At 49.8% G+C, this 20,003-nt stretch overlaps 1 protein-coding gene across 3 annotated transcripts; it reads right to left on the bottom strand.

The window, feature by feature from the left end:
* Positions 1 to 825: 825 nt before the first annotated feature.
* heatr1 (HEAT repeat containing 1) lies at positions 826 to 19,697 on the bottom strand. 3 transcript variants are annotated; one of them, XM_021324777.2, is made up of 45 exons: positions 19,626 to 19,697; positions 18,610 to 18,764; positions 18,311 to 18,527; positions 17,136 to 17,277; positions 16,948 to 17,049; positions 16,721 to 16,861; positions 15,436 to 15,647; positions 15,213 to 15,346; positions 15,026 to 15,113; positions 14,818 to 14,919; positions 14,611 to 14,728; positions 14,376 to 14,483; positions 13,691 to 13,789; positions 13,534 to 13,619; positions 13,253 to 13,449; positions 13,019 to 13,140; positions 12,731 to 12,928; positions 12,036 to 12,210; positions 11,798 to 11,946; positions 11,482 to 11,674; positions 11,136 to 11,308; positions 10,719 to 10,883; positions 10,325 to 10,540; positions 9,912 to 10,043; positions 9,708 to 9,811; positions 8,569 to 8,715; positions 7,475 to 7,593; positions 7,233 to 7,354; positions 7,027 to 7,155; positions 6,719 to 6,940; positions 6,486 to 6,615; positions 6,228 to 6,409; positions 6,100 to 6,152; positions 5,876 to 5,999; positions 5,664 to 5,804; positions 4,515 to 4,801; positions 4,278 to 4,428; positions 4,016 to 4,198; positions 3,713 to 3,847; positions 3,519 to 3,623; positions 3,264 to 3,426; positions 2,398 to 2,552; positions 1,628 to 1,786; positions 1,400 to 1,508; positions 826 to 1,064 (listed from the first exon to the last, which is right to left on the bottom strand). In XM_021324777.2, exons 2-45 carry the CDS (start codon positions 18,749 to 18,751, stop codon positions 976 to 978), a joined length of 6,420 nt encoding a protein of 2,139 aa, XP_021180452.2. In that variant the 5' UTR covers positions 18,752 to 18,764; positions 19,626 to 19,697; the 3' UTR covers positions 826 to 975. The 3 variants fall into 3 exon arrangements, with proteins under 3 accessions (XP_021180452.2, XP_012734536.2, XP_021180453.2); XM_012879082.3 differs by having other exon boundaries at positions 941 to 1,064; positions 13,691 to 13,786; XM_021324778.2 differs by having other exon boundaries at positions 941 to 1,064; positions 13,691 to 13,783.
* Positions 19,698 to 20,003: the final 306 nt, after the last annotated feature.

Below are 20,003 nucleotides of genomic sequence, written 5' to 3'. Positions count from 1 at the left end.
ACAGTAAAATTAAACTTAAGCTTCAAGAAGAGTCCTCCTTTGAACTACATTTTTCCAGAATATTCAGGGAAAAATGCAACAGCAGAACTTCATATTCAGACTCAAATTAAATTACTCTTGGGAGCATTTTTGTCCTTAGCCCCCCCTTTTCCTTTTTTTAAATAATCTGGTTAATTTGGTTGGCTGTGCTGCAGCTCACGCAGACAGTGTGGAAAGAGACGGTCTGAGATACCGATTGAGTGAAATTAATTAATGGTGCACACTCTTTAAAATGATGCTTTCGATTTTGGGTAAAATGTCAAGTCTTTTCAAGCAAAGAGGTTCAAGTACAATTCAAGTCTTGAGCCATTGGCGTTAAAGTCCAAGTCAAGTCACAAATCTCTGAGCACTTTTTTCAAGTCAAGTCTAAATTCATAAAATCAATGACTTGAGTCTGACTCAAGTCTAAATCGTGTGACTCGGGTCCCCACCTCTGGTAATAAATGTGATTATAAACATCAGTTTGTCTGAGCCAAAGAACTTTAAGAGCCAAACTCAGCTCAGACTACTGCTACAGAAACCTGGATGTCCAAACTGAGTTAGTAAGAATAAAAAGGTGAAATAAAGGAGATATATGGCACAGAAGACCTTCAAGCTGGCACTATCGGGGTATGAACTAGTATACGAACTGCATGAACAGTTTTTAAGCCCGGAAATTAAACCGAGAAAATTAAGCAAAACCCTGAAGTCTGAGCATTAGACTCCAGAGTGCCACCTACAGGCCAGCTGCTACATTAGTTTAGGCCTTTCAGTTTCCCTGTGATTGTTAAAATGAAAGCAGACAAATTTTTTTTTCAAATTAAAAAATTAAACATTTATTTATATCATGTGATAACTGAACATTTCACTCCAAGACGACCAGTGAGTGGATTTCGGCGTGGACAGGGTTCTCCGGGTGACTCTTTGGAACGTGTTCTATGTGGTATTTTAAGAGTGTTAGAAATAGCTCTGCAGCGGCTCGCCCAGGATGTTCTCCATCTCCTGGATGACCTTCTGGACCTGCTGCTCCACTTCCTCACACTCGTCTGCAAAACAAAAACCCTCCATTAATCGCTACATCAGCAGAAACACTACTGAAATAATTCTGGTCCGGGGCGGGTTTTTAAAATAGAATCGGTTCTTTCATTCAGCAGCTCCACCTGTTTGCCGCTGGACTGGGTTGGTAACCCAGCATGGAGCAATGAAGGTATTAATATGGTTCTGTAAAGCCTGATTCTTAACTGAGACCAACTGAGAATTGGGTCTACCACTATAGTCTCTAAACCAGAGCTGCAGACATTTTGATTGATAAAGTGGACCCCAAAGAGAGAGAGAGTTTTCCACCGCAAACATCACTCAGTCCGATTATGTAAGTCCTCACCCTCCATGAGTTCTGCCAGGAAGGGGATGGTCTCAGGTAGCAGAACCACGTAGTTCTCTTTCAGTTTGGACGCCAGCTCCATCAGCATGAGGAGGGAGGAGAACCGAACCTGCAGAGGAGGAGGGGGAGCAGATATTTAAGATCCAGAATCAGCAGCCTGCCAGTCGGTGCTCAGGGCGCAGCCGCCCCCAAACCTCAGGCTGAACCTCTCATCCAGGTGGAGCTCACCTTGGAGTCGCTGTGTCTCGTCTTCAGCAGGATCTGATAGTTAAGAGTTTTCCACTGAGATTCGTCGGCCAGCGCCACAGAGAACTGACCCACACAGGGAACCAGGTGCTGGACGACCCGGTTCTGGTAGACCTGCGGCCCGCCTAGGCAGTTCTCCAGCTGCGAACAGACACACGAATGCAGAGCTTCAGCACATGTTCTAGCAGGCTCCTAAGCTTCAAATACATAAGCCCCGTTTACACTACCCTTTTGTAACCGTGCCGAGAACGGTCCGAGCTCGATAACAGAGATAACTATCCAGTGTAAATGGATCGCAAACTGAACTGAACGGTGCCAGACAACCGAACCGCGCTAAATCTAGACCAGTTCGATAGGTGGGCTCGGCCCGTTTTTTCACTGGCTCGGTTCTCTGATAACAAAGAGCGCATGAGCAGACCGCGTCTGCTAAATTCACCAAAGTTTGCCTTCTTCGCCTGACTCTCCGCAAACAACGAAATATCACAATTATAGCCAAGCATAACTTCCTGAATGTTACGGGCGCCGCCATTTTGATTTGCTTGATTCCCTCCTTCAATCCTAGAGAGCTGTAGTACCGTAGATCGTCACTAGGAGGCGAGGAACCGTGCTAGCGTGATGTGTAAACGGTCGTCAGAACCAAGCTCGGCACGGTTAACTGATCCAAGCTCGGTGCGAGCTCGGCATGGATCGGTTAAAAAAGGGGAGTGTAAATGGGGCTAGAGTTCGTCCAGGAGAAGCTGCAGGCGTCTCACCTGGTCCACCAGGGGGCCCAGCAGGGTGTCGGCACGCTCTCGGCTCAGGAACCTCTGCGTGTCGTACAGGAAGATCTTCTGGAGGACGTCGAGGACCAACTGAAGCAGCAGGCAGTTCTTCTCCTCTGAAAGCTCTGAGTCAAAGATGAGCTCATCTGGAAGGCACAGGAGGCCAAAGATCAGTGTCAGCAAACGGCTGCAAAACGTTTAGAGAACAATTAGAATTAAGAGGTTTGGGATAGGCTCAAAACAGGAAGGTCACAGATAATAAAACTCTGCATAAGATAAGTAAAATGTTCAATTATATTCCTAAAACTAAAAATAATAGCGCCAGCTTGAAGTAATTTCCCCCTGGGATCATTAAAGTATGTCTGAATCTGCATCTGAATAATAATACAAAGTTAAGCAGATAACTAAAATACATCAATTGCATTTAGATGATAGAAAATATAAATTATAATTATTATTACTACTAAAACAAATTCAAACTTCGTTTTACCATATGAAGTCACAAAAATTAATTCAAACAAACCTTAAATTAGGAATATTATAAAAACAGACATGTTTGTACAAACAGCATAACATGACTTCATACCAAACCTGGAGAAAATTTAAATTAAATTCTTTGCAGGCATAAAGCGAATAAGATATTTAAAATACATTGATGATAATCTAAAACATGTTAAAATCAGTGAAAATGTTGCAAAACACTTTGATAATAAAGGTTATTGTTAGTATTCTATAGAAATTCTTATATATAATAAGTAATTGTTATTACAAGAGACATTTTCCCTTATATGGATAAATTAATAGAGATTAATGGATTAGAAGCGTTTTGGATAAAGTTTTGGATAAAGCTCAGGAACCTGTTTTGGAGCTGTTGGTCTGCCTCAGCACGTCTGCCAGAGGTTTCACCAGGTTGCCTGCGAACAGGACGAAGAGTCCTTTGAGCCGCTCGGCGATGCGGTCGCAGAGGCGGTAAAACGTCAGCAGGCGCTCTTTGCTTTCTGATTTGGTCCAATCGAAGAGCTGCGGCGGAGAAACAAACGGGTTCAGCTGTGGTTCTGCAGAAAAAAATAAATAAAATCGCCACGGAACCTCTGAATTAACCCCGACGGCACCTTGAAGAAGAGCGGCCTGAACGTGACCTCCGACAGCTTCATCACCATGGCGATCAGACAGTCGATGACTCCGCCCTCCACCCGCCACGCCTTCTCCAGGTCGCCCTGAAACGAGAAGGAGAGGTCGGTGAAAACGGATTTTCGTTCGCTCGCCGCCTGGTCTGCGTCCGTCTGCTGCGGCGGCGGCGCCTCACCTGGGAGCGCTCGGCCCGGAAGTCCAGCGACGTCAGGAAGAACGCGGTGAGCTCTGATTGGTGGACGCTGAGCTGCTCTCTGTCCATGTGACAGATATGTTCCTTCAGGATGCTCATCAGCGACTCCAGCTGGTCCTGCGGGGGGGGAAACAAGCGGCGCCTCAGCACGGAAAGGCTTTTGCCCGTTTTTAAAACCGGACGGCTCCTGAAAATTCTTCTGAACGGTCAGAACCCGCTCTCGGTCTAACTGCGCCCTACTGAGCTCACTCTGACAAACTGATGGCTCATGGGAAGTCCCCTCACCTTCCTGTCCTCCACCATGCAGCTGTAACACCTGGACAGGTTGGGCAGCAGGACCCTGGGGGGCAGCCTGGTGGCCAGCGTGCTCCGCAGGGACGAGAGGCGGAGGCAGAGCTGGGCAGCCGGCGATGAGGAGGAGGAGGTCGAGCAGGAGGAGGTCGCTGTGAGGCGGGTCAAGCGGCACACCTGCGGGGACAGGAAGCAGGGAGGTGAGCCGGCTGAAAGGCCGGGTTCCGATCAGGGGGCGTCGCCCGGGCGCGCTCACCTGTAGCGTGGTGTCCTGCAAGTACGGGCTTATGAAGTGCGGCAGCGTCTCCGTGACGCGCTGCAGGGCCGTGACGGCGCTCAGGAGGTAGATCTCGTTGCTCAGCAGCTCCTTCCTGTCGCTGAGCACCTGCAGCACCGCCGGCATCAACCTGCGGGACGAAAGGGCGGAAAGCAGGTGAGCGGCAGGTGAGCGGAAAAGACGGCGTGTCCTCCGGTCGCCTGACCCCCCCGCTACCTGGGTAACTGAGGGATGGCGAGTGCCTTCAGCGCACCAACCACCTCGGCGATACAGAGCAGAGCGCTGCCCACCACGTTCTTCTCCTCCTTTGTCACCGTGGCGATGTCCACCGCCAGCAGCAGGACGGGCACGAACACCTCCTGGTGGGCGGAGCCGAAACTGCGACAGAGCAGCTTGAGGCTGTAGAGCGCCGTCTGCCGGTTGATGGCCTGCTCGGACACCGTACCGGGACTCTTCCCCACAATGCTCCGCAGGTCAGAGGTCAGCTGTAAGAGCGCCGCCACCTGGAACGGACACAAAGAGACCCAGTCACGCAGGGAGGCGGAGTCCTCGTTCGGACAGGACGAACGGATTTCAGCAGCATGTGGGAGTTGTCCTCATTCACAGAGAGTAGTTTTAGAAATAATTCCAATTCAATTTTATTTATATAGCACCAATTCATGAAACATATACTCAAGGCACTTTCTAATTCAATCAGATTATACGGATTGGTCAAAAAGTTTCCCATCTAAGGAAACCCAGTAGATTGCATCAAGTCTGGACAAGCAGCATTCACTCCTCCTGGAGAAGCGTAGAGCTACAAGGAGAGTCGTCTGCATTGTCCATGGCTTTGCAGCAATCCCTCATACCGAGCAAGCATGAAGCGACAGTGGGAAGAAAAACTCCCCATTAACGAGATGGAAAAACACCTAAGTGAATATTAAGATCTTCAAATATTAAGATCTTCAAATCAGTTTACTGATCCAAAAGGAATGGGACATTTCCTAATAGAAAACAGTTAATTCTTGCTGCAGTTTAAGGTGGTAATCCTACATATTTTAAACCACACAAATCTGTTGCTTGCAGCTGCTTCTAAAGAGACGTCAAGCTCCACAGAGGTCTTCTCACATCTTTCTTTCCTGCACTTCTTCTTCAAGATATTTTCTTTCTCGATTTGCTTTAACATCATATCAGAGTAAGACAGCATTAATAACAGCGTGAGTCTCAGGATTTATGCATCAAGATACCAAAGGAGCATGGTTACAAATGGATGTCTGCCTCTCACTGATTAAACGAAGCGACGTCTAGAGCGTGCGGGTTAAAGCTCAGTTAGAACCTAGAACGGCTTCCTGTGCCAACGTTCCCCGTCTCCGAACCGTCTGTTACCTGCTGCTCGTCCCACTGCGGCCGCTGGTGCAGCCTGTTGTTCAGGAGCTCCATGGCCTTCCTCCGCACCGACGGGAGCTCATTTCCCATCAGCCCCTTCATCACGGTGATGAAGGTGTCCGTGGGCAGCAAGGCGTTCACCTGCACAGAGGAGTCAGCGTTTACGAAGGGACGGTCTCGATGAGCTGTGTGGCGAACGGCGCGGGACCCACCCTGTCCAGGACTTCGTAGGCCTTGTTGAGCAGAACCCTCCAGAACTTTGCGGTGGGCTTGTCGGCGTTCTCCTCCACGCAGCGAGCCACGGAGTGGATGTAGCGCAGGATCTCCTCCAGCAGCCTGCGGCGCACAGACGCACACAAACGCGCTCAGAGCGGGTCCCCACGGTGGGGGGGGGGGGGGGGGCTGCGTTCCTGCCCAGGTCCTGATAAGAACTCACCTCTGCTGCAGCTGCTGCAGGGCGTCCTCGCTGCCGCCCGCTTCCTCTGACACCTGAAACGGAGCAGATCTTTTAGAAACGGCCCGCTGCGGCTTCCCCGCCGTCCGGCTGCGGCCGCTTCCTCCCACCTTCTGGATGAAGCTGCTGGAGCCCAGCAGCTGGGCCATGAAGGACACGCAGAGGAACTTGAAGTGTCGCAGCTCCTTGCTGCTGTGAGCCTCCACGCTGAACACCAGGTCCTCCGTCTTGTCCTCCGGCTCGTCCTCCTTTTTCCTGACCGCTCGCCGGCCAGCTGGCCGCTTTGCTGCGGCTGCAACGGAACAAACACTGGAGTCCTCATTCTGAAACAACGCGAGGCGGATCTGGGGTCGCCCCCCGGGTCTCACCTTCATCCTTGTCGTCTGGCAGCTGCAGCAGGAAGTTCAGGATGCTGATGAGGGAGCCGAGCTGCTGGTCCACGGTGAACTGGCAGCACAGCGACACCCAGAACTCCATGTCCCGCTCCAGAGCCGCGTCCTGCACGGCAAAACGCACGACGCTTAAAAAGCCCGCAAATCACGCGCAGAACCGGATCCGGGTACCGGAAACCAGAAACCGAGCCCCCCCCCCCCCCAGTCACCTTGTCGTCGGCGCCGCTGCCCTGTGTGGCGTGCCGCTTCAGCAGCAGCAGCACGAGGATCCACAGGAAGTGGGCGGGGCCCAGCGCGGCCACCAGCTGGCCGAGGACGGGCAGCCGGCGGTGCTCGGGCACGTGAGGCAGCGCGTCGGCAAAGACGTGCATGATCTTCGTCACCACGGCGACCATGTCGGGGGCGGAGGAGCCGTCAGAGAGGCGGTGGGCCTGCGGCGGGGGGGGAGAAACTGACAAGGTGAGGCCGGTTCTTGTCGGCAGGTCGGCGCCGATCTCGGCCCGCAGCAGCTGCTCACCTGGACTAAGGCCGGAACGACCGTCTGCATCGTCTTCTCGATGACTCTGAAGCTGTAGGCATCGTCCAGGCGCAGGATGTTGGCGCCCATGAAGGTGAAGATGGGCATGATGTTGTGGAGGACCTTCTCCTGCAGGGGGCGACACAGGAGCTCATTTAGTCACTGATGTGACCGAGTCGGGGCTTTTCTGAGGAGGCTGAGCTTACAGGGAAGATGGCGGCGGTGGCGGCCAGCAGCAGCAGAGCGTGGTGGTGAGTCTGGGGCATGTCAGACGACCTGATGACCTGAACCACCAGCTCCACGTTGAACTTCTCCGCGTCCAGGACATCTGCGGATACAGAAAGCCGACTTCAGTTAAAAGGGGAATCGGTTTGGCGCAGGAAGAGGCGTGTCTGAGCTGGGATGGGCGGAGTTTACTACTAAAAAGAGGCTGGTGCTGAGAGCTCACCTGCAGCCAGCGGGCCTCCGTCAGGCGACAGCTTGTTGCAGACGTTCAGCAGACAGCCGAGCAGCAGCTGCCTGGTGTACTCCATGTTTGTCTGGTCACCCGCACACGGCTCCAGACTCCTGATCAGACAAACGACCAATGAACTAACGAAGCAGAGCCTTCAGACGGGCCTGGTCATTCTGTCCCTTCATCGTCCTCTACCTTTGAGACTTAGTAACTAATTTTTTCCAGGTATGAAATGGAAGTGTTGAATATTTTATTAAGTCATTTTGGTTTCATCAGGCCTGTTCTATTTCATTACAGTTAGCCGGCCCAAACAGGAATTCAAACCCAAATATGTTGCAGGTCAAACTTTTCAGGTAATAAACAAAATTAAGCCAATATATACACCAACGATTTGAACATTTCTGTGACTAGATAACCCCATATTTTATGTAATTTTACTTTTACACACCAATTTATCTAAAAATTAAAGTGATGCATCACTTAATTAGGCAAAAGGTCTAACTGACAAAGAGCCACCTAGAGAAACAACTGATGAAATAAAACAGCTTTATTCATGCTAAGAATTACTGCTCTCAGTATTAATGTAAAGTATTTGAGATTTTCACCTATATAAAACAGGCTTAACATAATGATTCAGGATATGCTGGAATTTACTGTTTCTCTTCAAAGAAGGTTGTTTTTCCATCCTATCAGAACTCATCCAGCCCTGTTGCTAGGTGGAAAAAGATGTTAGGCAGATTTTGTAATGTTCTCCATTTAAAATAAATTCTAGCCATTTAAAAACAGCTTGAATGCAGAATGATTCTCCATTCTATTCTCTACCAGATGGCGAGTAGGGTCTGTACATTTTTACTAAGAGCTTGAATCCTGACTAACTTAGCTTAGCTTATTAAATATTTCAAATCAAAGACATGATTCACCAGTGAGATACCGCTCATCCAGAGAGAATGATCAACCGTCCCATCTGAGGAACATCGTTCCCCGGCCTACCTGGTTTCATAGCACTTTTAAAGTTTTCCAGCTCACGGAAGAAAACCTGAACACTGTGAGCAGCGCAGTGAAAAGCAACAAAAGCTGCTGTTTAGTACCTGGAAAGCAGAGAGAAGAGAACCGGCACCAACACCTGAGCCCTCTTCAGCTTCTTCTTGTGCTGCAGCAGCTCCAGGATCAGCGTGACCTTCTGCCACGATATAGCATCTCTCTCCGGACATACACCGTCACTCTCCTGAGGTTTCCTGAGACAACAAATAATATTGAATATGATGATCATGATAAAAAAATAAAAAAAAATCACGAGAGCAGCTGTTTTCTGGGAAATAAAGCAGAGGTCCAAACACACAGCTCAGTGGAGCAGGACATGAGGCGTCTCACATAAAAACAGGTTGAAATGGCATCCAGAGGCGTTAAATACTGAGAAGGATCGATCATTTCTAGCGGTGTCTGATCGATCGGTCGCTGATCATCTGAGAAGACACCCGGAGCAGTCAGACGGCGGCTAACGCGGTCCACAATTGCCTAAATTGAGTCTAAAAAATGTTGAATTCATCAGGCTGGATGGCCAGCACTGGGTTCTACCGACTGCTCTGGTACTCGGAGCGCAGCAATGTGCTCCTGGTCCGGTTAGGTGAATACTTCACAGACGTAGCCCTGCCTGGTGAGGCGTTCTTGTTTTACTTTAGGTCTTCAGAACGATAGATGGAGTGAATTTGTGCTCCATGTTTATTCTGTATATTGTGAGGAGTGCTTGCTGTATGAGAGCGTCCAATAATTTCTCTTCAGAAGACAAAAAAATAATAATATTAACACAACACTTCAACTCCAAGTTAAATTACTTTAGTCAACAAGCTCTTTAAAATAGGCTAGTAACCTACAACTAAACGACTAAGTCGAATGAAAATAAGGAAAACTCAAACTATGGGGGGAAAAAAACCAACTGATTATATAACTGAAACCAATAAATTACGCAGCGATATAAAAACATCTTTTTGTCTAAAATTAATTTAGACAATTTTTTTTCCATGATCCTTTTCATGTAGCCAGAAGCCCTTATTATTAAACTGAAAAATCTACAGTAGATCCATGTGATCGGTATCGCCGATCGGCACCCAAAGGTGATCGGCATCGGAACCGGAAGCAGAAAACCTGATTGGAGCATCCCTAATAATTTCGGATCAAGTCTTTACGATCATTTAACTTAATCAGAGTGACGCGAACAAACGGTAAATACCTCTGGCTCATTCTGCTCCGGCGGGTTTGCTGAACGGTGACGGTGACCTTCGGCTTGTCCGGAGGCGCCAGCTCGTTGGCCACCAGCTGAGCATCGATGGCGATCTGTTAAAAACGCGTCAGCGTCAGCCGCGGCTTACGCGTAGATTCGTTCATGTTTTGACAGAACGCCGGCCTGAACCGGCTCTTCGGGTTTTTTCCTCACCGCTTTGAAGACGCTGCTGACCGTACTGGCCACCAGAGGACTGTGACACTCCACCAGCAGGTCGAACATCACCGACAGGAGCGTCTGCTGCACCCGCTCGTCTCCGAGGGCTGAGAAAAACTGCTTGGTGATCTGTAGAAAGGACGGCCAAACAGGTCAAGGTCAACAAATCTGAACCCAGAACATTAAAGATGGCCTTTCTTCAAATCGGTGTTTTTAATTCTTGTTGCATTTGCATGTTTTTAGACCACAAAACCTTCAAATAAAGCCGCTGGTCCCTTAAGCTTTTAAAGGAGCTTTAAAATTTGAAATAAAATCTAAATCTGGGTGTTCTTTCACCTCAACTTCAAACCAGAAACTGAGAACTTTTGATTTGTGAGTCCGCCTGTGTGCATCGGGGTGCTGGAGCCGACCTGTTCCAGAGCGGAGGTCTGACAGCTGGGTAGCCTCAGGGCCCTGACGAACAGCTCCGTGCAGTTCTTGTCCTCGGCCAGCAGGGGCGCCGACGCCTCGTTGAACTTCCCCAGTACGAGCTGCAGCAGCTGGGTTTCCGAGCGCAGGGACGGGGTGTCGGGTCCGGTCTGCTCCAGGAGGCGTTCCAGAACAGGGAGCAGGGCGGAGAGGACGGCCTGGAAGGAGGACAACGGAGGAGGATCAGGGAAAAAAACCAACTCAAACCAGCAGCTTAGCCTGCGCTCGTCAAAGTGAAATCAAACGACAGCATTAAAGAAAAACAGGAAACAGGTTTAGCTTTCTGCTTATTTCTCGTGTTTGGAGTTTGGACCGACAAAGTCGATGACCTCTCACCTTTCCGTTGACGAGGCTCAGCGCCCTCAGCAGAGCGGCGGCAGTGTAAGATGGGCAGCATGGGTCCTGGACGCTCTGCAGCAGCTGCTGGAGCGCCGTCTGCAGCTTCTCCCGTTGCGACTTCAGCTTGCCGGATGAAGACTCGTCATGAAGGACGGCGAGGACCTGAGGACGACGGGACAGGCTTTATGTCTGCAGCATCTCTGCCCCCAGCCTGGGATTTATTTAGAATTATCCACCTTTGTTTCCACCTTTTATTTTCTGTCCTAGTCACATGCTGTTTTATTCACTGATTTAACTCCGTTCTGTGTGTTTCATCTGTAGATGCTGAGCAAACAATTCAAGCATTTCTCCTCGACTCGCATCCATCACAGGTACCGGTTAGGTTAAACAGAGTACGCTGGGTTCAGAGCTCACCGTGCTCAGGTACAACGGGTCGGTGATGACCTCCTCTGAGGTCCTCTGCAGCCTCTCTGCGATTGGCTGGAAGGGGAACTTGCTGGCTCTTGATAGGCTCTGCAGGGCGCACAGGGCAGCCCTGCGCACCTCTCGAACCGGAGAGCTGAGACAGCACAGCAAGGATGGGACAACTGACACAAAGAAAGCAGAGACAAGCCATCAAAGGTCGGGCCTGCAGACTTTTATTGTTAGGAAGTCTGGATCGGAGGAACAAACTAGAAAAGTGTCTAACAAAGACAACTAAAAAGCTGAAACGGGCCAGCTCTGAACGTATTTTCTCCGAGAGGCTTCATGAGCTTCTCACCTGGTGAGTCGGTAGCCGCCAGCTTGTCCAGCGTGGCGACAGGCTGGACCTCCAGCAGAGCCTGGCCCATGTATAGGGCTCTGGTCTGCAGAACGGCGCCCAGCTTCACATCCAGCTGGTCTCCGTGGTTATCGCTGTATCCCCAGAGGAGGCTCAGGAACCTAAAGAGCCTCGTGGGCTCCTGCAGGTGGACCTGACGGAGACACACGCTTCGTTATTCCACCTGTTTTTTTTAATCCGCCCGCGCCTTAAAAACAGCATTTTCACACTTAAAGCTTTAGAAACACTGCTGCACACGCTGCCGGCGCCGTCTCACCTGGCACAGCAGCTTCATCAGCTCCCTGCAGCTGAGGGCCACCGGGCCCTCCGCGCCGCCGCTGATGGTGATGCTGAAGAGGCGGCAGATCAGGCCCAGGTAGCAGCAGGTGGTGTTGTCCATCTTTTCCGGGTTCCACCACGCGTCGTCTGCAAAACACAGACAGGAGAGACCCGGACGCTCAGAGAGCCCAAGTCCCACCGGCCGTCCCCACAGCCACAGGCGGAGGGGTCTTTACCTTTGAAAGAGGCGTCGTGACACCCGAGCGAGACGACGAAGTCTCGGAGGAGAGCGAGCAGAACCGAACTGAACTCCTGGTCCAGACGCTCCCCTGGCTGCTGCTCGCGTCTGTCCAGGTAGAGGCCCAGGGCTTCGGAGGAGGAGGCCGGCACCGAGACGGGACAGCCAAACTCCTGTGAAATCACAGAGGAACAGACTGCAGCCCGTCTGTCCCGTAACACAGAGCTCTGCGCATTCTAGGGCTGGACGATAATTCAATAACTATATATATATTGATTGATAGACGTATATCAACAATAGATAAAAAGGTCAATAAAAAGTTCAATAGTAGAACAGTTTTCCTTCCTTATGCATTGTAGCCTATCCTGCATGTTAATAATAGTCATTACATCCTAACAACCAATCACAACGCAGACTTGAAAGAGTTCAGAGAACACTCGTTCTTTTTTCTTTTTTTAAAACTTGTAGTTTTGGTAAAAAGTCGGTTGATTAAAAAAGGTTGAGTCTGAATTCAGTGTTTGTGTGTTCTCTATCTAAAAATAGGTCGCTAAGCAACAGCACAAAACAGCCAGGGCTGCGCTTAAATCTATGTTTAGAATTTGTTGATAATTATCTATATCGATCAGTAAGATTCCTATTTTATCAATACGCTTTTTTCCCTCTATATCGTCCAGCCTTAGCGGATCCACTCACCTCGGCGCCGTCCTTCCGGATCAGATCCAACAGGGGGGGCTCCAGCAGCATGTAGACCCTCTGAGCCGTGAGCAGGTGCTGCGTCTCGCTCAGCTCCCCCAGGCTGAGCAGGAGGGTCTGGGTCAGGACCAGGAAGGCCGGCCTCCCTCCGAGGCCGGAGCTCCGCTGCTGCTCCACCATCAGGACCAGCTTCTCCAGCTGCACCACAAAAAAAACAACCCAAGGGTTACGACTGCAGCAAATCCCAACGGGAAACCGCATCCCGGAGATCTCAGACGTGCCACTCACGGCGTCCCGTTTAGAGAAGTGCTCCATGTTGGTCAGGTTCTTGGTCAGAGTGGAGACAAGGCGTTGATTGGCCAGACCCACGAAGCCGGGTTCAGCGCTCCTCTTCATCACGTCCTGCAGCTCTGTGAGCAAAAGACCGACAGGTGAACGGTGCGACGCCTTTTAACTCAGCCCCACAGCGCCGTTAACGCCGAGCAGTAAAACAAGGTCGTATCAGGGTTGTTGAGTGATCACCTTGAGCCCAGCCCAGAGTGAGGGGGTGCTGGCTAAGGACGGACGACTGGGCGACGCAGCCGGCCATCCCGGCCTGGGCCGAGGTGATCACCAGGAAGGGCAGCAGCTCCCAGCCCGTTTTCTGGAGAAACTCGGCGTCTCCCTTTCCCAGCCGGGGGTCGGACAGCAAACGCACCGCCTCCATCAGCACGGGCATCCTGGGGGAGGCAGCAGAGCAATCAGGGCTACGGTTCACCAGGCGGACGAAGGTTCATGAATCAGACGCGTTTTAGCTCACTGACCACTGCTGAGCGGACAGATGGACTCTGTGCAGGAGGGACAGCAGCCAGGACAACACGTCCTCCGGGTCCAGAACATCCAGCAGCATCTGCAAAAAAAAAAACACGGTGAACGGGGCTGCATGCAGGTGTGGAATAAAGAGGGATTCATCCCGCTGACCTGCAGGACCCTGAGAGCAGCAGAGACCACTCCGGGAGCGTCGTCGCTGAGGCGCTCCGCCACGGCGTCTTTCAGGAACGCTTCGTCCAAACTCTGCTGCTGTCCAAAAGGAGACAAGACAATGAGACGTCCACGAGGCAAAGTCGGTTACCGTGGAAATTACAGGGAGACAGCGGACTCTGGAGACACAGAGCCTGACATGCTTAGATTGGACAGAATGACTGATCAGTGTCAGCTATTATAGCATGATCTTCTCCACCAGTGTGATGAACAGAACACTGATATCATACTGTGAACGCCCCTGAATGGGTGGACACAAAGGGTCCTACTTAATGTCTATGTGAGAAATGAACGGGGCTCTAGGGCGTCCAGAAATCTGCCCGCCGCGTTGTTGTGTATGAGAACCCAGTACTGACTGTATCATCCCTCTGCCTTTTAGTTTAAATATGGTTAAAATATAGTTTTGGTTTCAAAAATCTTTATATTACTACAGAAGTCTACAACAGAAACACCACATCATTCTTTAACACCTTTTAACTTTATACTTAAACATACAGATCGCCGTTATTTAAGACGGAAGTTACAAAAACCAAGGACTTCAGATCAAAGATAAAATGCTATGAAGGAAGAGCGCCTCGTTATTCCACCTGTTGTTTTTTATCCGCCCACGGGACGGCCGCTGTACCTGTTCAGACGCAACGATGCTCATCAGGTGATCCACGGCCGCCACTCGGACCGACGGCTGCGGGTGCTTCAGGCTGAGGAGCAGCGACGTGTCCGAGTCGTCTAAAATCTGACGACGACACAGAGGTTTGTCAGGCAGGGAGTGAAAGCGAGCTTTTATCTCCGCAAGAATCAGAATGCACGTGTGATTATCTGCGTTCTATAGATGAGAAAAAAAAACAAAAAACGTATTTTACTTGGAATTTGCCGCTGCTCATGGAGAGGGACAGGAACTGGTGGAAGAGATTTTTCCGCTGCGAGTCGGCGTTGTCGGTCACGTGACCGGAGAGGACGGCGTCCAGAGCCTGGCAGTACCTGACGCAGGAGAAACTTTCAGCATGTTTTCAACCACGAGGCAAACGCTCAACCACATGATATCAACTGCGGGGAGGGGGGAGGCGTACCTGGACTCGAACAGTCGGACCACGGGCAGCAGGCGCTGGTCGAGGGCCGACATGTCCTCGGCACAGCGCTCCGTTTGGTTGAGGTACTCTTCCAGCAGCAGCCTGCAGCAGGGATTAAAACGGGTCAAACGGGCCTCAGAGCTTTAAAGTTCTGCAATCTCAGCTAATAGCTGAAATGGCCAAGAGCAAAGAGCGAGGGGGGGCTTACCGGGCCACGGTCCGGTCCAGGTCTTTGGTCAGGGGGACAGACTTCAGGATGGACTCCAGCACGCTGAGCCTCTCTGTCGCTTTCTCATCTATGACAGAGACCGAAGCGTGAACTCTGACCCCGGCTGTGACACGGCCGCGCCGCCGGCACCTAAATGCTCCCACCAACCCCCCCCCCCCCTCCTCACCTGAGCTGCTGTAGAACACGGCGTGGACCAGGTGAGGCAGCAGGTACCGCAGCAAAGGACTGACGTCGTGAGCCGCCGCCATGACCCACAGCGTCGAAACCAGCGCCGGCGCCGAGCACAGACTGCCGACGGCCCTGAACACAAAAAGCAACGCGCGGGTAAGAGGCCGGGGCTGGAGTGAGGGCGCGCTCCGCAACGACACCGAGACCCGCCTCTGGACTACCTGGGCCCGGCCGATCCCTCCTTCTGGTGCTGCAGCAGCACGACGAGGGAGCCCAGAGCCTCCTTGGCCAGGACGGGCTCTCGGAGCAGCGACTTGCTGATGTGCACGGCGAGGCTGTCCACCAGGCCGGCCTCCATCACCACCTTCACCGCCAGCTGGCACACGATCATGTAGGTGGCGGCTTTGTAGTCCGACAGGGGCGACTTGAGGCCCTGAAGAGACGGGCGGGACAGAAACGGGACCAGGACTTACTCATCCGCTCATCAGGGTCAAATATGTAATATCAGCTTTTTCCTTCTCTTGTTTTATCTGAAACTTCGCTTTTCCTGATTACACAACAGGAAAAACAGCGATGATTTACAATAACGTGTCTCAGAAACTGTCAGGGTGCTGCTTTTAATCTTCGTCCGCGTATTTTCAACAGGCATTCGGTCGGAACTTATGGAACAAATTACGAAGGTAAGTACAAGAGCAAGAGAATTATAATTTGAGAGGAGAATTTGCGTTGAGAAGATGTGGCGTTCACACCACACTTAAAAGTCTGGGGCTCAGCCAAGCAGGAGTTGTGTTGTGGAATGGGTTAGATATAGAAATAAAAAGGAGTACCACACTAAGACAATTTAAAAGCCTGTATAAATAAGTCATCTTTAAAAAATATGCATGTAACTCAAACATTTAAATGTGAGAATTTGTAACATTTTTAATAAGTACTGCTAGATATCTTCTTTCTGTACAATTGCTTTCAAAATAAGACACTGTACTCATGTAACTGTGCTTTAATTTGTAATGCCTCCTTTTATCAAAAGACTACATATGTTACATGACATGAATATTGTAATTGGGGGTAGGTTCTTATAAGTTCTTGAACTTCTACCTACTCCTTTTGAGCACTACGAAAATGTCTTAACATGTGAATGTAAATCTTACTTGTATTTTTGCTCAAAAAATTTTAAAATAAAATTTTAAAAAAAGTTTAATGCTAGCCTGGTTTATTCGTTCTAAAACCCTGTCTTGATGCACATTTGGGATCATCGTCCTGTGGAAACACCCCAGCGAGTCCAACCTTCAACAATCGTGCTGCTGAAAGGATTGAAGGTAGTCAACCTTCTTTGTTGGACTTCCTTTCAGCAGCACTTGTGAACTGAATGAGGTGTTTCTCTCTGAGTGGATCAGAGGAGACGCGCATCGGGGACATTAACGTCCAGGACAAGAGGATGCAGCCGTGCTTCTCCGTGAAGAAGCATCAAAATCTGAGCGTGCGTTTGTCTGCGAGGGAGCTGGTTACCCTCTGGACATAAGGCAGCAGCTTGGCGATGATGGAGTCGGAAACTTTGCCCACGGCGTCCAGAGCGGGCACGATGGTGGAGGCGTAGAAGGAGAAGATCACCCGGAGCTGGGAGAAGCTCTCGGAATGTCCGGAGTAGGCCTGAGGAGGAGAGCGGGGAGCTGTTAGACGCGTGGATGAACCAGAAAATGAATCTGAAACATTTAGAACGGTTCTGATCCGTTCACCTGGATGGAGCGCGTCACCAAGGTGCAGACGAAGTCCATGAAGCTCAGGTCGGAGCAGCAGTGCGTGATCAGAGTCCCTTTGGAGAGCGGCACGCCCGGTTTCTGCGGAGGCAAAAACTCGTTTTAAAAAGAGCGGCCCGCCCATGCTGAGCGGAACCGGGACCGGAGGGACGTGACGGACCCCTGACCTGTAAACACTGCAGCCAGTTCCAGCGGTTGGTGGCTTCTTTGAGCTTCAGCAGCTGCACGACCCGCACGAACAGGTTGGTGTCGTGGTACGGCAGCGCGCAGGCCACCAGGCTGTCGGGGTTGTAGAGCTGGACGTGGAAGCTGGGCAACACAACATCATCAGCTTTAGCTCGCCAGTGAGTCATTACTGGGTCGCAACCAGAACAAACGCATAACACCAGAAGCCTGGACCACGTTGATAAAATAGAAATCATATTGATTGACTTCAATAATTATCAGAAAATTCAAAATATGTATTTTGCAGCTTGGGCCATTTTATGCTGTTGCTTAGCGACTTGTTTTTAGATACAGCACACACAAACACTGAATTCAAACTCAAACCTTTATTCAAGCAACTTTTTACCAAAACTCCAAGTTTAAAAAAAAGAAAACAGAACAGGTGCTCTCTGAACTCTTTGAAGGGGGCGGAGCTTGTTGAAGGAGCATTCCTGGGTCTGCATTTGTGATTGGTTGGGAGGATGTAATGACTGTAGTAATAACAATAGGGCTGGACGATAATTCAATAACAATATATATCGATCGATAGACATACATTGATTATATAAAAAAAAGGGGTCCATAAAAACTTCAATATAATAACAGTTTTGTTTCCTGTTTCATTTTAGCCATGCAGGTTAATATTACAGTCATTACATCCTCCCAACCAATCACAAACACAGATCCAGGAATGCTCCATCACCAAGCTCCGCCCCCTTCAAGGGTTCAGGGAGCAGTAGCTTTTTTTTCCTTTTTATAAAAACTTGCAGTTTTGGTAAAAAGTTGGTTTAAGGGTTGAGTCTGAATTCATCGTCCAGCCCTAAACAATAATCTACATTGCTAGAACGCATAAGAGCCTAGTCAAAATAGTCTTCTCTCTTCTGCTCTTTCTACTCACACCCTTGGGATTAATAGATTTCTGCACACTATAATATTTCCTTCCACTTCCCTGATTTCCCAAACAGACATCCATGTCCTCTTTAAAGATCTCTTCAGATCAACGGCACACAACCACCATGTCCCTCAGCATACAGCTTGTCATTTATGAGTGTCTCACATCTCTGCTCTGATCTTGTAACCGGGACCCGCCCTGCATCTGATCAGAGCTCAGGTGTGCCTGTGAAGCCGAGGAACGTACCGGTGGACCAGCCACTCGATGCACTTGTGCGCCGGCTTCAGCAGGAAATACGGGCAGAGCCGGGTGAGGAAGAGCGAGATTCCCGCGTCCAGCTTCTCGTTGACCTCCTTGGACTGGACGCTGCGCTCCAGGGTCAGGGAGGCGGGGCTGAACAGCGTGTCCTGGAACTCCAGGAAAGCCGGCTCGATTCCCAGCAGCTCCTCCAGCCCCGTGCAGCCTGGGAAAGAGACGGGAACGGGCCGTCAGCGGGAGGAGAGGCGGCGGGTCCGTGTCTGGTCTGAGCTCACGCTCGGACTCACCGAGAGCGTAGAAGGTGCTCCTGTCCATGGTGGCAGCATCTTTGGGATCGAAGAGCAGCGAGGCAACCTCTTTACGGGTCAGCAGGTTGGGATCGCTCTGGGGAAGCGCGAGCTTCTTCAGCTGGAGAGCTAAGGACGTCATGGCGGCTTCCGACCTGAAGGAGACACAAACATCATCGTCACAGTCAGATCACAACCAGGGCGTCACGCCGAGCTTCAGATCGACACACTAGAAGTGTATCCTGGCTGCTTTTAGAAGCAGCAGGCTGGATTAAGTGGGATCGAATACGGCTCTAAACTGTTCATACAACGTATTTCAGGATTTTATTATTAGTAAAAAATAATAATTTAAAAAACGCATTCTTCCATCTCACAACTTCCCTAGTTTAATGTTATACTAGCAAGCCAGCGACGAAACTGACTACGTCACAGAAAGTGTTTTGATTTACCCTCATATTGGTTCACCTGAGGGAAATTAATATGTGTAGAGACTGTTTTGTAATTCCTTTGTTAATTCGCATTAAACCGGTAACAGATTACGACTGAAACAATCAAATAATGAACATTATTGACACACACGGCACTTTTTGTACACTTTAAAATTTATGCCAATTTGCTATAATTTATATTCTGTGTGAAAATTTTACTCTTTTTATTCTGTGCTATGACATGATCAGTCTTGAATTATGCGAGGTCAAATTGCCGTTTGACCCATGACGGTTCACTTTAATCATATATGATTTCAGTCCAGTGGGTTTTATAAATCAAACTGTTCAATCAACTACGTCTGATTCATATCTGATCAGTAAATAATCCGCCATTTAGCAGTTTAACGCTGAACAGCTCAGAGTAAACACACGCAGGGAAACGTGTGCTCCTTTCTGCCCTATCCCTGGCATTTATCTCCTGACTGTAACAACTAACTGACCAGTTTAATGCGCGGCGTGGAGCGGGAAAGTTATACTAACACGCTAACATCATAAACCAAAACAGTTTACAGACCGATCGGCACCTACCCGAACGATTAGTCCCCCAAAACACACACGTGCACGACTTCTGCGCCGGAAACTGCCATCTACATCCGGTTCACCAGACCGACAAAGTTTTTTATTAGAGAGATGGTTCACGCCAAAGAAATACCTCCTCGGTCTGAAGCTTCACGGAGAGATTCAATCTGCTTTTCTCTTCACCCAGGGTGGCACACTTCTCGACTACTGCACATATAATTAATTAATTATTGGTCTGAAACATTATTTTGAAAGCAACCGACGTAACTGTTTTTAAGTGCTAAATTTCACAACAATTAGTGTGCAAAAGTGTGTAGCAGTGACATAAAATATGTTTTGCGCTGAGCACTATTTAGTCCCAAAGGGATTCATAAAGTATTTCTGAAT

This window comes from Fundulus heteroclitus, chromosome 10, assembly GCF_011125445.2.
Source record: "Fundulus heteroclitus isolate FHET01 chromosome 10, MU-UCD_Fhet_4.1, whole genome shotgun sequence".
Lineage (NCBI taxonomy): Eukaryota > Metazoa > Chordata > Actinopteri > Cyprinodontiformes > Fundulidae > Fundulus > Fundulus heteroclitus.
Note: the sequence above shows the minus strand (reverse complement) of the source record. Positions and strands in the feature narration are given on the sequence as shown.

Bases quoted from the DNA above. Each gene is read 5' to 3' on its own strand.
- heatr1 (XM_021324777.2), bottom strand. From the start codon at position 18,751: ATGACGTCCTTAGCTCTCCAGCTGAAGAAGCTCGCGCTTCCCCAGAGC. The intron at 15,648-16,720 runs GTAACCAGCTCC...CCGTCTCTTCAG, and splicing joins TGCTGCCTTATGTCCAGAGG to GGCCTCAAGTCGCCCCTGTC. The intron at 6,616-6,718 runs GTGACTGGGGGG...TTTGCCGTGCAG, and splicing joins GCAGCGGCGCCGACGACAAG to GACGCGGCTCTGGAGCGGGA.